Source organism: Octopus sinensis, linkage group LG2, assembly GCF_006345805.1.
Source record: "Octopus sinensis linkage group LG2, ASM634580v1, whole genome shotgun sequence".
In the NCBI taxonomy this organism is placed as follows: Eukaryota; Metazoa; Mollusca; class Cephalopoda; order Octopoda; family Octopodidae; genus Octopus; species Octopus sinensis.
Window position 1 is genome coordinate 22,656,033 of NC_042998.1, and position 22,471 is coordinate 22,678,503.

At 37.1% G+C, this 22,471-nt stretch overlaps 1 protein-coding gene across 6 annotated transcripts in view; it reads left to right on the forward strand.

The window, feature by feature from the left end:
• LOC115223641 (A-agglutinin anchorage subunit) overlaps nt 1–22,471 on the forward strand; it is a 220,059-nt gene that overhangs the window by 52,784 nt on the left and 144,804 nt on the right. For 4 of the 6 annotated variants that reach the window (XM_029794321.2, XM_029794333.2, XM_029794314.2 and 1 more), the window contains one exon: nt 20,365–20,391. The exons of the other annotated variants lie outside the window; for them this stretch is intronic. In XM_029794321.2, the coding sequence (XP_029650181.1) occupies nt 20,365–20,391 (27 nt within the window). The remainder of the gene's footprint in view (nt 1–20,364; nt 20,392–22,471) is intronic. 6 annotated transcript variants of the gene reach the window in all.

Genomic DNA, 22,471 nt, shown 5'->3' on the forward strand with positions numbered 1-22,471 from the left:
CATATTGACCCCAGAATGTTTTTTTTAATTATTTTTACTTGTGATAGTCATTAGAGAGAGAGAGAGAGAGAGATTGACTGTGTTTAATTGTACAGAACAGACCATCTTTGAATAAATAAAGGAATGAATATATATGGTGCAGTGGTTGTCATTGTCTTGAACGTTGACCATTCTTGCCAGAGGACAGTTTCCAGCCAAATGGAAAGACAGAAAGATAAATGTAGAGAGAAGGGGTAGGGGTAGGGGGAGGGAGAAATTGAAAGGTGTCAATTCTTTGAAAATTTTGGCACTTTAGCTCTGGTCACACCATCATCATCATTATCATCACCATAGTTAAAGTGTGAAAGTGGACAAAACACCCACGCTTATAAATGAGATGGTGTCTCAATTATGTTTTATGGGGCACAGAATCTCTCTTTTATATATATATTCTGTCTCATTATAACCTTTCATCATCTGACACATGATCTGGCCCCCTCCCCTCTCAAAAGCTCTTTTTGTCTTCCGTGGTACTTGGTGACCCTGTCAGTGCAGGTGCCACTTAAAAAGGATTCAGTCCACACTGTAAAGTGGTTGGCATTTGGAAAGGCATCCAGCTGTAAAAACCTTGCCAAAAAAACCTTGTGCCATGAAAAAAACACTAAGTCCACTCCGCTGAGTGGTTGGTGTTAGGAAGGGCATCCAGCCGTAAAAATCCTGCCAAAACAGTCACAGAAGTCTGGTGTAGGCTTCTGCTTGGCTGGCTCCTATCAAACCATCCAACCAATGCCAGCATAGAAGGCAGACATTAAGCAATGATGATGATGACGACGATGATATATATACATACAAAATACAAACTGCTGTTGTCAGGAGAAGTAATAGTTTCTTGAACTTATTACATTTTCTATGGTTACTGTCCTCTTGTACTCTCTTTTACTTCTAATCAATCACTAAAGTAACAAAGACTATGAGTGATACATATATATATATATATAATAAATATTAGGGAATAATATTATATATATATATATGTATGTATATATACATAAAAAGAATATATAAACTGCGAGGTAATTTAAAGTAGTTAAAATACGTTGTAGCTGATGCAGTTTATTAATTGAACAAATCGAAATAATGTTCACCTATAGGCAACACACCTACCGTTTTACTTTGAAGTGCATCAATAAAATAATTATATCCATTGATCTATTGCTTTCCCATTTTGTTAGTAAAATCCAGCTGCTGTGATCGCATAGTATAAGCAATTCTGCACAACAAAGAAATATTTAATCTTCAGCAAAAATATAAAACACACCCACGCAGTAAAATATTTGTTGTATCCATCTTGACAATTTAAATTCTGCTGTTTTAAACACTTCATCATCGTCATCATCAGCATCGTCATCATCGTTTAACGACCGTTTTCCATGCTAGCATGGGTTGGATGGTTCGACCGGGGTCTAGGAAGCCAGGAGGCTGCACCAGGCTCCAGTCTAATCTGGCAGTGTCTCTACAGCTGGATGCCCTTCCTTACGTCAACTACTCCGTGAGTGTAGTGGGTGCTTTTTACGTGCCAGGCGAGGCTGGCAATGGCCACGATCGGTTGGCGTTTTTACGTGCCACCGGCATGGCAGCCAGTCAAGGGTATACTAGGCACATGCATCACAACCATATGTGTGTGACATGGTGATCTCATATCAACATAAACAGTGCATAATCTTGCAGGTGGGGCCCAGTTAGAATTTTCTTCAGGTTGAGTAGCCTCTCCCCCTCAAAAGGTCCCTGAATAAGGGTTGTTTAAGGATGTTGAATGAAACACCCATGTTTCTAAAGATGAATTATCCAAACCTCAGAGAATTCCTTTCAACACATTGCTATGATACTCCCCCACGACTTCTGCTCTGGATCAGAGATGCACATATCATCAGCCATTAAGGGACATGCTCAACTGGTTAAGGTCAAATAACTGACAACCAAATCTGTGGTATTGAGCAGAGTATTTGTTGTAGCCCATTATTATTATGTTAGCGTGATACATTAGCAGAATCATTAGAATTTCAGACAAAGCACTTTGCTGTATTTGTTCTACTTCTGCATGTTCTGAGTTCAGATTCTTTTGTGGTTGGCTTTGCCTTTCATCTTTCATGCGTTGATAAAACAATACACCTGTTAAGTAATGGGATTGGTATAGTTAGCTATTTCCTCTTTCCACAATTACTGGCCTTGTGTTTCTTAATGGTAGAATTTATTCTTAATTGACAAAATTGTTAGTGTTGGACAAAATACATTGTGGCTGTTCTGAGTTCAAATCTTGCTAAAGTTAAATTTGACTTTCTTCTTTCTGGGAGTTGATAAAATAAAGTACCAATGAAGACCTTGGGTTGATGTAATTGACTAACTTACTTGGTGATTTAAGTAGTGCTGTTGACATACAGACACACACACACACACAAATAGCATTCAGTACACATTGTAGAGTAGTTGGCATTAAGAAGGGCATCCAGCTATAGAAATCATGCTAAAGCTTACATTAGAGCTTGATGCAGGCTTGTGGCTTGCTGGATTCTGTCAATCCATGCCAACATGGAAAAGAGACATTTAATGTTGATGATGACCCCTTTGTATCAAATTGCCAAGTGTAGAGGTGACAGTAATTTTAATGAAGTGGTAAACCAAATATATTTAGGACAAGGGAAATCAATTGACAAGGACACTAGAATTTATTGTTTAATTTTGTGGGCTCTTTGTAGTATGTGTGTAGTGCTGCTACTCACAGTACTATTTCTTGGATGTTGCTAAAGTGCTTCTTGAACCCAACCTCTTTTTGCCATACTAAAAGATAACTAGGATTGATTTTGTTTCAAAGAATCACATCTTTTCAGTCTCTATTTTGAGGTTTTTTCCTGTATTATTATTATTATGGTATTTAGGGGATTGGATTGGAAGTATCGATAAAACTCCAGGCACAAAGTTTTGCAGTATTTAGTTAAGGCTTTTTAACATTCAGAGTTAAAATCTAACTGAGGTCAACTCTTCCTTTCATTCCTCCAGGGTCAGTAAAATAAAGCACCAGTCAAGTACTGAGGTTGATGTACTTGATTAATCCCTACCCTCCTCAAAATTGTCATCTTGTGTGCCTAAATCATTATCATCATCATATCCATTATTGAATATGAACTGAACAAGCTACTTTAAAGTAGCTAGGATAAAAAAAAAAAACTAAAACTAGGCAAAAAAAAACTCCCAAAAAACTATAACCAGGCAAAAAAAACTAAAACCATTTTCCTTTGTTCAGGACAGAAGTAAACAATCACTAGAGTGTAATAGGTTCACAAGACAATATCAACTACAATATTAGCCATTAAATTTGTTGTAATTAAGAGCATTTATTTGTAACGAAGCCTTTGATGTGTTGTTGGCTATTAACATGGTATCTACTTAAAATAAGTGATTTGCAGCTGTCTGTATTCTTTACTTAAGAAATGTATAGCAAAATATACAGATTGCCAGTCGTACAATATATTGACTTTCAACCATTCTTTGCTGTTTTTGTTACATTTTTGTCTGTCTGTGATTTACCTTGGTTATAATATATATTATATTATATTTACTGTGCTGACAGACTAAAACTGGATTTAATGATAATGGATTTCTTGAATTAATAAAATTTCCTTAAAAATTTGCGTCATCCTTTTAAAGTCTATTTGTTCCATGCCTTCATGGGTAGGACAAGTCTTCTCTAGTATAACCTTTTGTCATCTTCGTTCAACATCCTGAGATCAACTTTTACCACTTTTTCCCATGTCTTCTTTGATCTTCTTCATCAAGTTTCCTATTACTTGGATCGTTTGGCTCTTCCTTATTCCAAATGTCATCCGTCATACCTACCACATATTTGTAACAGCACAATCTCCTTTCTTCCATGCAACTACTTCTTTTTTTTTCTCAGTTCATATATGCTCCATTGTTTATTCATATGAGCATAACTTCTTTTTGTCTTGAGACAGCATTCACCCGGGGTGGGTTGAGCTGGCTTCATTCATCCTCAATGCTGCATCTCTCACAAACGCCGACCAGGCCTGGCGATTTGAGGCTAACGGCCGCATGATCTCCAACCACTCCTTATTCTAGCTGCGAACGCCGTAGACATGGGGGCTTAGGTTTGGTTCCAGATCAACCTTGACTGTCATCAGCCAGGTTTTTCGTTGTCCACCACATCGTTTTCGCCAACCCTGAAGGGGAGCTGGGGCAATTGCTTCGTAGATGAATTCTCCTGGTTGACGAAGGAGGGCTTGAGCATAACACATCCAGCAGAGTGTGCTCATGCCCCATTTCTTTCTAGCTTTTGCATATCTACTGTCTTCAACTGCCCAATTTTGTTACTGTACATTACACAGTGTGCTCTTCATTCACAGAAAGAATCCCATAGTTGCCCAAACTTTCTTCATCCTGTTTGTATTTGGGCAGTTATGCTATCAGAATATCTCTCTACTTCTGATCAGGTCAGAAACTGTCCTCTATATTTAAAGAACCTTTCAGGCATCGAGCCATAGAAACCATACCAAAGCAGACACTAGAGCACAATGCAGTCCTCGATTCATTGTATCCTTGTCAAATCAGCCAACCCATGCCAGCATGGAACGTGAATGATGATGATGATGGATGGATGGATGTTACATATACACACATATATAAGTGCAGGCATGGCTGCATGGTAGGTAGCTTGCTTACCAACCACATGGTTCCAGGATCAGTCCCACTGTGTGGCACCTTGGGTAAGTGTCTTCTGCTGTAGCCCCAGGCCGACCAAAGCCTTGTGAATGGATTTGGTAGACAGAAACTGAAAGAAGCCCGTTGTGTATATATACATGTGTGTGTGTGTGTGTGTGTGTGTGTTTATGTTTGTGTGTCTGTGCTTGTATCTCCAACATCGCTTGACATCCAATGCTGGTGTGCTTACGTCACCGTAACTTAGCGGTTCGGCAAAAAGAGACCGATAGATTAAGTACTAAGCTTACAAAGAATAAGTCCTGGTGTCGATTTGCTCGACTAAAAAGGCGGTGCTCCAGCATGGCCGCAGTCAAATGACTGAAACAAGTAAAAGAAAGGAAAAAAAGAAAAAGAAAAGAAAGAATGGTCTATTGCAGTGCTCTACAATCGGTATGTCACAGCACACAGGTGATGCTAGGTGTGCCTCAGTGTAACCTACATATAATTTTTTACCCTGTACTTTTAGTTATATTTTCAGCTCAGGTGTGCTGCTGAATTTTGAAGTGAATATAAGTATACTGCAAGGGAAAAAAAGGTTGCAGAGCACTGCTCTGTTGTAAGATTATATTTTCTAAGGTGGCAATCTGGTAGAAATGTTAGCATGCTGGGCAAAGTGCTTAGCGGTATTTCAAAAAAATAAAGAAATAGGTATTTCATGTCTTTATATTTAGAGTTCAAATCCAATGTCACCTTTGCCTTTGATCCTTTCGGGGGTTCATAAATTAAGTACCAGCTGCATACTGGGGTTGATCTAATTGACTGGTCCCTTTCCCCCAAATTTTCAGGCCTTGTGCCTCGAGTAGAAAAGAATATTATCACAATTCTAAGGTGGCAAGCTGGCAGAAATGTTAGCATGCCGGGCGAAATGCTTAGCAGTATTTCGTCTGTCTTTACGTTCTGAGTTCAAATTCCGCTGAGGTCAACTTTACCTTTCATCCTTTTGGGGTTGATAAATTAAGTACCAGTTGCATACTGAGGTCGATCTAATCGACTGGCCTCCCCTCCCCCCAAATTTTGGGCCTTGTGCCTAGAGTAGGAAAGAGTATTAAATTTCCTGTTAAAATTTTCAAAGGATCTTATCTGTTGCTTCAGTTGATTCTACAAAAAGCCATTTGAATTGACTGATATTTTAATATTTTGATTAGTGGATTGGTAGAAGTGATAGAGTGATTGACAAAATGCCCTGTGATATTTACAGTGCTCTAGGTCTTGAATTCAATTCCTATTGGAGTTCACTTTGCAGTTTGTACTTTTAGGGTTAATAAAATAAAGTAAAAGGCAAGCAGTTGGTTGATGTAACTGGCAACACCATTCTGTCCATATTCGCGGAATTATACGTTTGGTAGGAAATACTCTTTTAAGAGAGTAGAATATCGTAAAATAGATCATAAGAACTTCAGAAAGTGTATTTCTATTTAATGCCAATTGTATTAATGTCTGACAATAAAGAAAGTTAATTGGAGAATAATAGAAGAAAAAGAAGGATTAGAATACTTCACATGACAATTTTATGATAAAAAGAAAAAAAACAAAAAAACAAAAGTAAAAATGTAAGTAAAACACCAAATTGAAGTTAATGTTTCAGTAAGAAAGACTAGAAATGCCATGTGCTATATACCTATATGTGTGTGTGAGTATTTATATATGTGAGTTTAGGTTTTCACACATTCACACACAAACATGAATGTAATCATCATCATCATCATCATATGTCTGTCTTTTTTTTTCCATGGTGGCATGAATTGGATTGGTTGTCACAGTCTTTGTCAGTTCTTATTTGTAGTTAGAATCCTCCCAGACAAGTCTGGGACCATGTCTTTCATGGATGTTCTATTTTCCTACAGCTGGATGCCCTTCCTGTTGCAAATCTCCTTTACAGTGTGTACTGAAAGCATTTTATCATGATACCTGCTCGAAAGAGAGAGAGAGAGAGAGACTATATTGTCATTACATGGCGGCGAGCTGGCAGAAACGTTAGCACGCCGGATGAAATGCGCAACCATATTTTGTCTGCCGTTATGTTCTGAGTTCAAATTCTGCCGAGGTCTACTTTGCCTTTCATCCTTTCAGGGTCGATTAAATAAGTACCAGTTACACACTGTGGTCGATATAATCGACTTAATCCGTTTGTCTGTCCTTGTTTGTCCCCTCTGTGTGTAGCCCCTCATGGGTAGTAAAGAAATATATATTGTCATTACATTGTCTCTGTTCACTGGGATCAGAGAAGTTGTCTCCTTCTGGCAAGATCTGTCCCTCCTGGCTTCCTTGCCGTGTCTCTGAAACAAGAGTGAGAAGGTGACAAAAGAAAGATTAACAGCAGAGAACTGGGGTGATAGAGTCGAAGCGTGTGTGTGTGTGTGAGAGAGAGAGAGATACGGAGAGAGTAGGAGGGAGCGAGAGTGAGAAAGGGGAGAGAGAGAGAGAGAGAGTGATAGGAGAGGTGCAGTGTGATGGAAGTGTGAATAATGGAAATGTGAAGGGATGATTGCAAAGAGAGAGAGAGAAAGAGAGATGCCTACGTTGAGATATAGAGGTGGGATTAATGGCATTGAAAGAGTGGTGGATTAGGGTATCAGTGAAGACAGGTGATGACGAGGGATATAGGATGAAAGGGTCAGATTGTAAGAAAGAATGCAGTTTGAATATAATGAGTGAGAGAGACCCAAATGTAGATATTAAGAATTGTAACATCTATCCTCATCACCAGCCAGCACCGCCTGACTGGCGTCCGTGTTGGTGACACGTAAAAGCACCAACTGATCGTGACCGTTTGCCAGCCTCCTCTAGCCCCTATGCCGGTGGCACGTAAAAAACACCCACTACACTCATGGAGTGGTTGGCATTAGGAAGGGCATCCAGCTGTAGAAACACTGCCAGATCAGACTGGAGCCTGGTGCAGCCTCCTGGCTTCCCATACCCTGGTCGAACTGTCCAACCCATGCTAGCATGGAAAACGGACATTAAACGATGATGATGATGATGATGATGATGATGGTGATGATGATCCTCATCCCCAGCATTTCTTCGTATCTGTTTTCCATGTTTTCCAAGATCAGGTAGGGATTCTTCATTGTAGCATTTTGTCATTAACTGCAGTGTTCACAGTCTTAAACACTGGAGTGACTGTGTGGCAAAAAACTTGCTTCCCACCACACGGCTCTGGATTCAGTCCCACTGAATGGCAACTTGGGCGAGTGTCTTCTTCTGTAGCCTCAGGCCAAGCAAAGTATTGTGAGTGGATTTTGTTGATGGAAACTAAAAGAAAGCGAGTTGGCAGAAACGTTAGCATTCCAGGCGAAATGCTTAGTGGTATTTCATCTGCCGCTACGTTCTGAGTTCAAATTCCGCCGAGGTCGACTTTGCCTTTCATCCTTTCGTGGTCGATTAAATAATTACCAGTTACCCACTGGGGTCAATATAATTGACTTAATCCGTTTGTCTGTCCTTGTTTGTCCTCTCTGTGCTTAGCCCCTTGTGGGTAGTAAAGAAATAGGTATTAAAGCTGCATCCACATGGTTGCCAAGCAAACTTCTTAACCACACAGCTATACCTGCGCCTAACCACACAACTGATTTTTCAGATTTATAATTAGTTGTTTGAATTTGGAGGGTTGCATCTTTCACTTTGTGTAATCTTTGTTTTTTCTCAACAGAAAGCTTTGTGTTGGAAAGGGCATTATTAGATATGTTCTTGCTTAGCACACCTTTTGCTATTTGAATTATTTCAAGGCTAGTATTTGAGACTGTAACACGAAGCAATGAAACTAGAATACAAGAGCCTCCAAAACTCTCAATGGATTTTTATGAGACAGCACTAAGATCTGGTTTCAAAGCATTAAGTAGATGAAAGACAAATCCTGTTTTAGACAGTATGCCAATCTATTGCAGGTAACATTACCAAATGTAAGCACTGTGGTAAGAAGCTTGCTTCACAACCACATGGTTCCAAGTTTAGCCCATGGCATAGAGGCTTGGTAAGTGTCTTCTACTATAGCCATGAACTGACCAAAGCCTTGTGAGTGGATTTGGTAGACAAACTGAAAGAAGCTCATTATATATATGTGTGTATGTGTATGTATCTTAGTGTGTGTCTTTGTGTACGTGTTTGTTCCTCACCACTGCTTGACAACCAGTGTTGGTTTGTGTACATCCCCATTACATAGCAGTTCAGCAACAGAGGCCGATACAACAAGTACCAGCCTTAAAAAAAAGAAGTTCTGAGATTGATTTGTTTGACTAAAATCCTTCAAGGCAGTAACCACAACATGGCTGCAGTCAAATGACTGATGCAAGGAAAAAGATGAGATAAATCATCATCATCATCATCATCATCAATGTTCGCTTCCCATGCTAGCATGGTTTGGACGATTTTGACTGAGGGCTGGTGAACCAGATGGCTGCACCGGCCTCCAATCTTGATTTGGCAGAGTTTCTACACTTGGATGCCCTTCCTAACGCCAACCACTCCAAGAGTGTAGTGGGTGCTTTTTACACGCCACCGGCACGGTGGCCAGTCAGGCAGTACTGGCAATGACCTCGCTTGAATCTTTTTACACATGCCACCGGCACAGGTGCTAGTAAGGTGACGTTGGTAACGATTACGCTCGAACGGTGCCCCTTTACGTGCCACCGGCACGGAAGCCAGTTGGCTGCTCTAGCAACGATCATGCTCGGATGGTGCTCTTGGCACCCTACTAGCACGTGCACAAGTGCCAGTAAGGCGACGCTGGTAACGATCACACTCGAATGGTGCTCTTTTATGTGCCACTGGCACGGAAGCCGGTTAGCCGCTCTGTCAACAATCACACTTGTATGGTGAAAAAGTACTGAGATTGATTTCTCTGACTAAAATCCCTCAAGGCAGTAACCACAGCATAGCTGCAGTCAAATGACTGATGCAAGGAAAAGATGAGATAAATGATCTGGTATATATATATTCTTAACTGTGGCAATGGGAATACAGTTGTTTGCCCACTGCCAGCAGGGGATTTGATTTCATACTCTATGAGGAATACAACAAAATCATTAATTACTCTCATAAGTATAATAATGTATGAGAAAATATTTTAGTCTTCTTAAAATTATTACTATCAACATTTTAGCAATTAACATTGTGTTTTTAGTAAGCATAGTATGTATGTGTATGTGTCAGATTCTCTCTGTCTGTAAGTCTGTCTGTCTGTCTGTCACACATGCTCACTCACATTTTCAAATTTACTCTAAGAATGAAGTAAGAATAAATTAATTGGATAAAAACGTATTTCCTGATCACTACGGACATTTGTGAGTCATTTCTTAATCCCTGCTGAATATAAGTGGAACAAGTATTGAAACGGAATAACTTACCACCAGCTATACAAGTTAATGAGTTGTCAGCAAGTAATTAAATTATGCAGATGATAGCAGAAAAGCTGGATTAATTCTCAGCCAAAGTTTCTGCAAATGATAGAAATAATGCTATTTAATCAATTCACTGCTACACAAGTTAGTATGAGAACAATATACCAAGGACTAAGTGAGGTAATGAAAATAATTGAGGATACGAAAGCTAATGAAATGCTTAGTCTCTGTCTCTCCAGCACTAAATTAGCTTTTACATTCTCAATTTCTCAATTGATAGCTTGCTGTTAGGGTTTGCAGCAAGATAGGGGATCATGAATGCCATAGATCTGGAAAAGATGCTTCAAAACTGTCTACTGCAAAAGTATATTCATTTTACTTTTGGTGACCTAGAATAGATGTCCGATGAGATTCTGAGTCTTTGAGAGTATTTATTAGCCACAATATGCCTGTATGAAACCTGTTCATGCTCATTTCTTTTATTATAATGGGCAACAAAAGAATTTTTTTGTCTGGTGCCTGGAATCATCATCATCATCATCATCATCATCATTTAGCGTCCGTTTTCCATGCTAGCATGGATTGGATGGTTCAACTGGGGTCTGTGAAGCCAGAAGGCTGCATCAGGCCCAGTCTGATCTGGCAGTGTTTCTACGGCTGGATGCCCTTCCTAACGCCGATCAATCCGCGAGTGTAGTGGGTGCTTTTTACGTGCCACCCGCACAGAAGCCAGACGGAGCTGGTAAACGGCCACGAACAGATGGTGCTTTTACGTGCCACCGGCATGGGGGCCAGGCGAGGCTGGCAACGGACACAAACAGATGGTGCTTTTACGTGCCACTGGCACGGAGGCCAGATGGGGTGGCCTCCGTGCCGGTGGCATGTAAAAGCACCATCCCCCGTTCGTGGCCATTGCCAGCCTCGCCTGGCCCCCGTGCCGGTGGCACGTAAAAGCACCATTTTAACAAATTCCTAAGTGATTTTTACCTGCTAAATTCAAAAATAACTTCAGTTTTTCTCTATCAGGTCTAGTTTTCTGACCAGACCTGATAGAGTATTTTAATCATACAAGAGGCATATAATATGAATCAATAGAGAGCGTAACACAAATCAAAACAAAATACAAATGAAAATTCAAAATTGAAAATACACCTAAAAACTAGATCTGAGAGGTCAAAAAGAAGGTTATATTTGGATTCAGGAAACCGATTTTGTATAGGAATGATGTCTGTTTCCTAAAAAACCTTGTAGACCAGTGTTATATTTGTGCATTAATAAAGAAATTGTATTTAGTTCATATTTCTTTACAGCTAGCTATTGAAGATGATGATGGAAAACCAAGCCTCTGCATGGTTGCTCACCTGCTACAAAAAGCAACTACATCATCTTCAAATCACAGGACACATTGGTTTATGCAGTGCCACACATCCTTAAAAAGTCAGGATGGCAGATCTTCAAAGCTTCGAGTCTAAGAAAATATAAATTACAATTTACTCAACCAATCATGTTACAACCGCCTCTCCAATTTATAATTCATTTACAACTCCCACCTAGGCTATAAAAGAAAGTATCAATTAACTCTCATTAGTGTTGTCTATGTTTATGCCATGCCATCCATTTGTCGTTAACAAACGTTTACACCTGGTCTATTTTAACGCTTCAAATCTAATCACTACTAATTTGGTTAGAAGTTCACTTAACCTTTTCTCTACATTTTCCTTCAGCATAGGAAATATAATAAACTTCCTTATTCTATAAACAGATGCTTAGACACAAAATGCATATGGTTGAATGTTGTTATTAGTTAAGATATTCTTTTATTCTTTTACTTGCTTCAGTCATTTGACTGTGGCCATGCTGGAGCACTGCTTTTAGTTGGCCCTAGGACTTGTTCTTTGTAACCCTTGCCAAACTGCTATGTTACGGGGACGTAAACACACCAACAGTTGTTAAGTGATGGTAGGGGGCCAAACACAGAACACAAATATATACATATATATATCATCATCATCATCACTTAACGTCTGCTTTCCATGCTAGCATGGGTTGGACGATTTGACTGAGGTCTGGCGAACCAGATGGCTGCACCAGACTCCAGTCTGATCTGGCAGAGTTTCTACACCTGGATGCCCTTCCTAACGCCAACAACTCGGAGAGTGTAGTGGGTGCTTTTTTGTACCACCGGCACGGGGGTCAGTCAGGCGGTACTGGCAAGTATATATATATATACTACGGGCTTCTATTCAGTTTCTGTTTACCAAATCCACTCATAAGGCTTTTGGTCAGCCCGAGGCTATAGTAGAAGACACTTGCCCAAGGTGCCACGCAGTGGAACTGAACCCAGAATCATGTGGTTGGTAAGCAAGCTACTTACCACACAGCCGCTCCTGCACCTATGATACCTTATTAATTGTTTAACCAGCATGTATATATGTTTTTCTTTTTCTGTTTCCTTTTTTGTTTTATCTAGTCATAAATAAAACATCCTCCATTCTCTCTGTTGCGTCCTCCTAGGATGGTGAATTCTATGCAGTTGATGATCCGTTTGAATTTCTATAAAATAGTATTGGTAGCAAAAAATAAAAAAAGTATAAGATACAAGGGAAAGAATTCCTGGGAGCTGCACTGCAGCTGTAGTAAGGAAGAAATGAAAAATGTGTTTTAGTTTGAAGTTTTGAGATGAAAGCTAAAAGATGGATAGGTGGATTGGGTGGGTTGGGCAAAGGTGAACGAGATTAAAAGTGATACAAGATCTTAGTTGAGAAGAGTGGAAACTGTTGTAGTGGTAGTTGTGGAGTTTTGGTGAATGACTTTTTCTCCATCAACCTCTTGGCCTAATTTCTCTGCGACCTTGGATGCTTGTGTGTGAAGCAGCAATACTGGTCAGTAATATATTAGCAGTGCTTTAATAATCTATCATGTGTTGATAAGTGAATCCGAAAATGAAAGGCTATGCTAATTATACACAGTTTCACAAACACATCATCATCATCATTATCATCGTTTAACGTCCGCTTTCCATGCTAGCATGGGTTGGACGATTTTGACTGAGGGCTGGCGAACCAGATGGCTGCACCAGGCTCCAATCTTGATCTGGCAGAGTTTCTACAACTGGATGCCCTTCCTAATGCCAACCACTCCGAGAGTGTAGTGGGTGCTTTTTACGCGCCACCAGCATGGAGGCCAGTCAGGCGATACTGGCAACGACCTCGCTTGAATCTTTTTACGCCTGCCACCGGCACAGGTGCCAGTAAGGCGAAGTTGGTAATGATCACGCTCGAATGGTGCCCTTTTACGTGTCACTGGCACGGAAGCCAGTTGGCTGCTCTGGCAACGATCATGCTCGGATGGTGCTCTTAGCACCCTACAAGCACGGGCACAGGTGCCAGTAAGGTGACGCTGGTAACGATCACGCTCGAATGTACATGCATTTATACAAACATGAGCCAATGACTTGGTATACAAGAAATAACTGTCAAATTCTCTTAAATCACAGCCTGTCATTTTAAAAATTGGATCAACACGAAGCCAAAATGGTCATAGCTAGAACTCCATTCTTCATAGGTTTGCTTAATCTGTGTGTGAAGGCATATGGCTTGGTTAGGGTATTCGGGTCATAAACATAAGGCCATGAGTTCAATTCTCAGCTGTGTGACCTTGAGTAAGGTACTTCATTTCACGTGGGTTGTACTTGTATTTCAAAGGGTCAGCCTTGTCACATTCTGTGTTTTCATGCTGAATCTCCCTGAGAACTACATTAAGGGTACACGTGTCTGTGGTGTGCTCAGCCACTTGCACTTTTATTTCATGAGCAGGCCGTTCCATTGAACCAATGGAATACCGCTTTTCTTTTCTTTTTCTTTTAGCTAGAACCCCATTCATCATAAGTTTGCTTAATCTGGCCTGACCCAGGTCTAAACAATTGGCATTTCTACTTAATGAATTTAACCGTATACACTTAAGTTACTACCTTGGCTAGGCAGTACATTATGTTGAATTCTCAATTATAAACATTAATTCTTTGTGACTGCTGTAGTGGTCTCTGTATTTTTTCACTCTGAAGGACAAGTGTCTGAAACAGATTTTTCATTCCTTGGCAAGTTAATTATTTTCGTTGTCTCCTATCTATGATCTTTGTTAGATTAACTTTTGCTGATGCAGACTGCCACTAATCTCTTAGGATTCTAGATCTTACTTGAGAAATATCAATGTTTTAGCGTTCACTTTCTTCCTACTTTGCTTGCGCTAGCGAGATTCTGTGCAAGCGACTACTACTGTTACATATATATATATGTACAAACAGACATAGAAGCACGCATGCATCCAAACAGATGCACTCAGTTGCAAGGTAGTAACATACATACATGTGTGTGTGTGTGTGTGTAATGTCGAATGAAAGATAAGCTACCTTGACCTCCAAATGTCTAACTTCTATCTTTGATATTTGACAAATGACACAAATCATAAACAATGGAAGGAAAACAAAATGGAGAATCCTTTCAACTTTGTCATTTTTCTTTTTGTTTTTCAGATGGAAAGGTTAACATAAAGTAAGCAATAAGCCTTGTAATTAATATCAAGGTACAATAAAATATCTATGTTTGATGGAATTTCAGTCTTTCCTAAATCTTTTCCATAGAACTACATTTGTGGAGATTGTTTTTTTTTTCAAGTCTTAGGTGAACTTTTTGTTTTGCTTCCAGGCATAAAGATCTACACGTAGCAGTGAAATATAAATTTAAAATTACCTCCACGAATGGCTTTTAATGCCTTACAAATTTTTTTGTTAAGAAGATGACTTGCTATTTAGCCCCTAGGTTAACCCTGACACAGCAAGTCTTTTCTAAATCAAAGGTGTTTCAAATTAGCCAATGTAGCATCTTTTTTTTTTGAAGAAGTAAGGTACAATTTGAATGAGATTTGGCTTATATTTCTAAAAGTTGAACAACTACATGTATGGATTACAGTGTGTTGCAGTAACAGTAGGATATCAGAATACATACTTTTGTTTTCCTTTGCTATATTTTGAGAAAGAATTCTGTTAAAGTCCATGTTGATCTTTTAGGATTCTTTAAAACAAATATCAATTCTACATCGATGTTAATTTAGTTGATTATTTTCTTCTACCCATGCAAATAAATTGGCTTCTATTTTACGTTCCCCGAGGTCAATAAAATACGTTTTAGTCTTGCACTGAGATCAGATATAAAATTCCTTTCCAAATTTTTAGTTATGCTTGCAGTAGAAATTACTATTGATAAGAAACAGCTTATCACTATCATCTTATAGGAATATTGTTTTAACATATAGTTGTTTTGGATTGTATGCACATGTCTGTATGCAATTGAGAACTCTTAAATAAGAGAAAATGCTATTTTTAGAGACTGCAACTGTCATAAAAAAGATACCATTTTAATATAATATCTAATAAAATTGATTTATTAGATTATAAATGACCCAACATTCTCGTGTAAATTAAACAGTAGATAATCTTGTTCGATAATGATTCTGTAAGCTAACCATTTCATTCTGTCAAAAACAATTAATGCTGTTCATTTAATATTAATCATTAATATTCTATATGGTTGAAGATTTAGAAGTTTCTCTTATGTCTATTTATCATTTCATATCTACTTCTGAATCGTTTTCTTTTTTGTTTTTGCTTCTTTTTGAGAAATGTAATTTCTTTAAAATATAATGCTTTCCATTTAAGATTGTGATCAGTCAGAAAGTGGTTTATATGTAATTTTTATTTGTTATAAGGGGTCAGATAAGATTACATTTCTATTTTCAGTTTTAGGTTCGTCTTCTAATAGAACATTAGTCTTTATTTGTACTGAAGGAAATGGTCTAATTGCATTGCTTGTTATGGTTAATCAATATTTTCTTTAAAAAAAAATCACTCACAGATAACAACATGATAATGATAATAATAAAACTTATAAATTAAGGTAACGAACATATTTCAAAAGATTTTATTAAAACAAAGGAGATGGAATATTTCTATAAATTCAAGATGATATTTGTTTTTCATCATCATCATCATTATCATCATCATCATCAGTCCATTTCCCAAATCAGTTCTTATTTGGAGTTACTGTTCTTCTTGATTGGCTGGGGTCCATATCTTTTCTGTAAACACCCACTTTTGGTATTTTTTCCATTGCTGGATGCCTTCCTTAATGTCAACACCTCACAAAATGTACTGGGTGCAATTCTGTTGTGGCATCACCTCTAGAGACTTAGTTATCTTCCCTTTGGCAAGATTAAAGTGTCCTGTCTGTCTTGTATTGTCTCTGTACATTCAAGCCAACATGACTGAGATAGTGAATAGAAGTGAGAGTTGAGGAGAGAGAGAGAGAGTGTGTATAAGATTGTGAGGGGGATAGATATAGAAATACTGAAATGGTTTTATAACATATTTAGAGATTGTTCTTCTATATGCACTCTGATCATTTAACCCTTTTGTTACTGTTTTTATTTTGAGATGCTCTGTGTTTCTTTTAACTATATGAACCCTTTGAGCCTGTAACACCAGTTTATGGGTGGATGGTTTACTTTTCTCTATATCATAGCACCGCTCTATACTGTAGCACCTGTGGTATGCCAGGTATATAGTAAAATAAGTTTCAGGAAGTCAGGGCTCAAAGAATTTAGTAAAATAACTTAATTATCACTAAGCTAGTGTTAGGAATACAAATTGTGACTAAGGTTTGGTGGAAGATTTTAATTCATGACTTATGAAAAGAAGACATTTGTACTACAGAGTCAGAGGTGGTTTCAGCCGGGTTGGGGGTAACGAAAGGGTTAAAGATCTACCCCTTAATGAATATCCATGCTCTGAAAGGCTGTGAGCTGATCTTAGAATTTATTAGTAGTGGTTGGTAAGTTATTTAGAAATATTGATTTCAAATTTTGGCACAAGGCCAGCAATTTTTGATCGACCCCCAAGAGGATAAAAAGCAAAGTTGACCTTGGTGAAATTTGAACTCAGAATGTGAAAATGGATGGAATGGCACAAAGCACTTTGCCTGGTGCACTAATGGTTCTGCTGGTTCACCACCTTAAGTTATTTAGAAATATTATTGAATCAACGCTTGTTGAAAAGAGCCAGAGTTGTCTACAAACAACTTCTCTGATGGGAAATTAATTCCTGCTTTAATTTTAAAGCACTGAGATTGTGTAAAGAATCGAGTGTTAATTATTAATGTGTGAAATTAATTAAAAGAGAAATATTGTAATTTTGTAATTTTTGTCTTGTATTTATTTTGTCTTTTTTTTTTTGTAGTTTTGCTACTTAGAGACTTATATACATGTGTACGTGTGTTTTTGTGTGTATATACTGAAAACTATGATGCAGAGTATTCCGTTTTCATAATAACTATTGATTTCTTACATTATTCCAAGACTTGAAATACATGACAAACATTCAATCCTATTTCAAGATTGTTAGCAGCATAACTGAAGTGAAATAGCTTCAACTGGGACTCGAAATCTTGCCCTCGATAAAGCTTGCCGGAAACTTAATCTTACATCAAGGACACCACTATCTTCATGAATGAGTTTATTTTACTAGTATAATACATGAGGCACAGACAAAAAACTTATAATGTATAATATTATAATGTCTAAGCTTTCAGTTTCTGAACATGCAGCCCAACTAAAGAATCTCTTTGTGGTTGTTTGGCAAATGAGAAACAAGTGCCAGAAATCCCTTAAATACACTCTGCTATTTTAAAAATGGATGTCCTTATTGGATAATCTTATGTATATATAAAAAATAGGATTGATACAGCTAGAAAGCCTTTGAACTGTTTGGCTAAGTTTGGCTTAGAAACAGTGACTGAACAGATGAAATTATGAGACAGCCAACTGAGTGGTTGGAACGTGCATATGTTACTATCACTGCAGTATATATATATTTAGTTTTTCAGTATACACACACACACACTCACACACACACACACACACACACACACACACACACACACACACACACATTATCATCATCATCATCATCATTTAACATTTGTTGTCCACGTTGGCATGGGTTGGATGGTTTGACTAGGCTGGTATGCTGGAAGGCTATGCCAGGCTCCAGTCTGATTTGGCATGGTTTTTTTATGGCTGGATGCCCTTCCTAATGCCACCAGCGTTGGTGCCATTTGTGTGACACTGGTATCTGCCATGACTGCAATTTTGCTTGGCCCAATGGGTCTTCTTCTCAAGCACAACATAATGCCAAAAGACTTGGTCATTGCCTCTGTGAGGCCCAACACTATATACATATATATATAATTAACTAGCAGAGATACCCGGCGTTGCTCAGGATTAAAATGGCATAGTTTACTCTTTTACGCATTTTCATAGCAATCAATTTTTTCTTTTTTGCTTAATTAAAATGGTTGCCTTTTCCTCGTAGTTTTTCATGCCAGCTGTAAAGGTGAAGAGGGTTAACTTGGATGGTGTTAAGTAGTGGAGATGTCTGGTGATTGTATGTGGCGGTTACTTTTGACTGTTTCTTCTCAATAAGGATAATTGAGTGATAATGAATCCTAACACAATATATATATACAACTTCAAGTGGAATCAGACATCATAAGAGAGACAGAGAGAGGAAAAAAGAGAGACAGCATAACGACAATTTTGGCTGATTGTCATCCTGTACTCCCCTTGTTGCTAACGAAATGGTATGTGCCAGCTGTCTGAGCAAACTCATTGCTTTTAATGGCGGAACAAACAGGACAAAAAGATTACAAAAATAGCGATTCTCACTTTGAAACTAACAATTTTGAAAATCCTTTTAGATTACAGAATGCCTCGCTCTCTTATGTTTAAAATTTCAGCGCGATTGAATGAACAATATTTGAGCTATAAGCACTCAAACAGACAGACAGACAGAACGAGATTTATATATTCTGATATAAACATGATGATGATGATTTTTAGCTAAGTTACATTGAGGGCAATATTTGATTTCTTTCATACATTTTCTTTATATGTGCCTTATCCATAGATAATAACTCCTCTACTAATAAGGAATGTCATTTGTGCTTGTCTTCTTTATACATACATATAAATATATATAAATTTGTGTTTGTATATATATGTACATGTACGCATACACACACTCACATAAATATTAATTTTATATATATATATAAGTTGTTATAATGAAGTCAAACCAAATCCAGTTATGTGTCTGCAATTGTATGTAGTTTATCTGATTTTTTAATCCATTTAATAATATCTCTGCATTTCTGCTGGAGTGGACTGCATCTGTTAAAGAATTACATGCACACAAAATATCATATTCTCTATGATATTTAGAATGTCTTTCTCAAACTGGTCAAGCAGGTGGTTGGACATCCTTCACATATGACCAGGAATATCAAATTCCATAACAGAGAATCTCAGAGATATCAATCAGATTCAAAAATCGGATAAACTAAATATAACTGCTGGAAAAACTGGATTTGGTTTGACTTTGTTATTACAACCAATACAACTCGATGCCAGTACAAACTAGCCAACCTTGACTCCATTTACGTGGATACTTTAACAGTGATTTGGAGTAGTTAGTTATACTTGACTCGAGTCCAAAATTCTGGTACCATCCATCACTTCTTAGCATAACATGAAATATATATATATATATATATATATGTATACTATATATATATATATATATATACTAGCAGTATTGCCCGGCGTTGCTCAGATTTGTTTCCACCCTTTAGAATTGGAATTTTTGAAAAGTAAAAATTTTGCATTATGTAGCTTGTTATTCTCTTTAAGTGAACATTTTTCTAGTTGAAATACACCAAAAAATGGTGACACAGCAGTCAAAAAATCGTAAAATATAGGGATTTTCATAGAAAAAAAGCAACTTTTTGATGTAAATAATTTTTGGTGTTAACATGGTCCAATTTGAATTTTTTCTTCTACGGAATGAAGAGCAAGCCTTCTTCTATCATACTCTCAATTTTGGTCAACTTGCACCGCAGGGTCTCGTAGAAGATAGTGTCAGTTGAAGGCTACCACACCTGCCATACACAGACAACTTCAACTTATATATATACATATATACAATTAAATTTTTCAAAGTCATCAGTGACTTTCTGCATGACTGTCTTGTATTTTTAATGAGTTGTTGCAAAATAGTGATGACTCTGTTATGTTTTTTTTTCTTCCGTTTCTGTTAAAATGTGTGCTTTTACTGTCCACTTGAACCCTGCTTAGTCAATTATCATCTCTTTCTATCTGCCTTTAGGACAACCCCCCAGCTTGCTGTCATCTTGTGAGTACTGCTCTCTCTTCTCTAGGTCTTGTCCATATATTTCATTTGTTCTCAAATATTAATTATAATAATAATAATGATGATGATAGTTAAGTGTCTATACATACATGTATACATAGTATATACATATATATTATGATACATATATATGTTATATATATTATGTTGTGTCTGGGGATAGCCATTTTCTTTTTGTGCCTTGTAATATAACACACTCACCGGTTTTGACTCAAAACTATTGGAAAGGTTGCAAGACGCAACAGAAATTTTGGAAAATAAAAAATAAGAAAAAAGTGGAAATTTTACCGGTGAGTGTGTTATATTATAAGGCACAAAAAGAAAATGACTCTTCCCAGGCACAACAGAGTATGCTTCAACACATGAACTCATATAAAGAATCTTACTAACCAAATCCAAAGACGAAATGTTATATATATGTAATATATATATGTGTGTGTGTGTGTGTGTGTGTATGTATGCATGTATATATATATATATATATATATATATATATATATATAATATATATATATATATATATACTAGCAGTATTGCCCGGCGTTGCTCAGATTTGTTTCCACCCTTTAGAATTGGAATTTTTGAAAAGTAAAAATTTTGCATTATGTAGCTTGTTATTCTCTTTAAGTGAACATTTTTCTAGTTGAAATACACCAAAAAATGGTGACACAGCAGTCAAAAAATCGTAAAATATAGGGATTTTCATAGAAAAAAAGCAACTTTTTGATGTAAATAATTTTTGGTGTTAACATGGTCCAATTTGAATTTTTTCTTCTACGGAATGAAGAGCAAGCCTTCTTCTATCATACTCTCAATTTTGGTCAACTTGCACCGCAGGGTCTCGTAGAAGATAGTGTCAGTTGAAGGCTACCACACCTGCCATACACAGACAACTTCAACTTTATATATATACATATATACAATTAAATTTTTCAAAGTCATCAGTGACTTTCTGCATGACTGTCTTGTATTTTTAATGAGTTGTTGCAAAATAGTGATGACTCTGTTATGTTTTTTTTTCTTCCGTTTCTGTTAAAATGTGTGCTTTTACTGTCCACTTGAACCCTGCTTAGTCAATTATCATCTCTTTCTATCTGCCTTTAGGACAACCCCCCAGCTTGCTGTCATCTTGTGAGTACTGCTCTCTCTTCTCTAGGTCTTGTCCATATATTTCATTTGTTCTCAAATATTAATTATAATAATAATAATGATGATGATAGTTAAGTGTCTATACATACATGTATACATAGTATATACATATATATTATGATACATATATATATGTTATATATATTATGTTGTGTCTGGGGATAGCCATTTTCTTTTTGTGCCTTGTAATATAACACACTCACCGGTTTTGACTCAAAACTATTGGAAAGGTTGCAAGACGCAACAGAAATTTTGGAAAATAAAAAATAAGAAAAAAGTGGAAATTTTACCGGTGAGTGTGTTATATTATAAGGCACAAAAAGAAAATGACTCTTCCCAGGCACAACAGAGTATGCTTCAACACATGAACTCATATAAAGAATCTTACTAACCAAATCCAAAGACGAAATGTTATATATATGTAATATATATATATGTGTGTGTGTGTGTGTGTGTGTATGTATGCATGTATATATATATATTTATATATATATATATATTTATAAATATATATTTATATATATATAAATAATTATATATATATATATATATTTATAAATATATTTTTATATATAATTATATATATATATATATATGAATGTATGTGTATATGTATATCTTACATGTATGTGTATATACATTACTCTTTCCTAATATGCAACTTCTTTACAGCACCTGTTTTATACAACCAAATAGATGCTGTAACCTTTATTTCTGATGAAATGATGTCTTATATTTCAATATTTTAATTTCCCTTTTATATCATAAACATTACCGTAAAGAAACCAGTTTAAAACGAAGCACAGGCATTACATGCAATTACATAGCTTAGGGGTTCAGTCAAACTTCATGGAAGCTGTAAGCTGGCATCCTGTACTGACACTGGAAAATTGGTTGCCATCAGCTGAAGGAA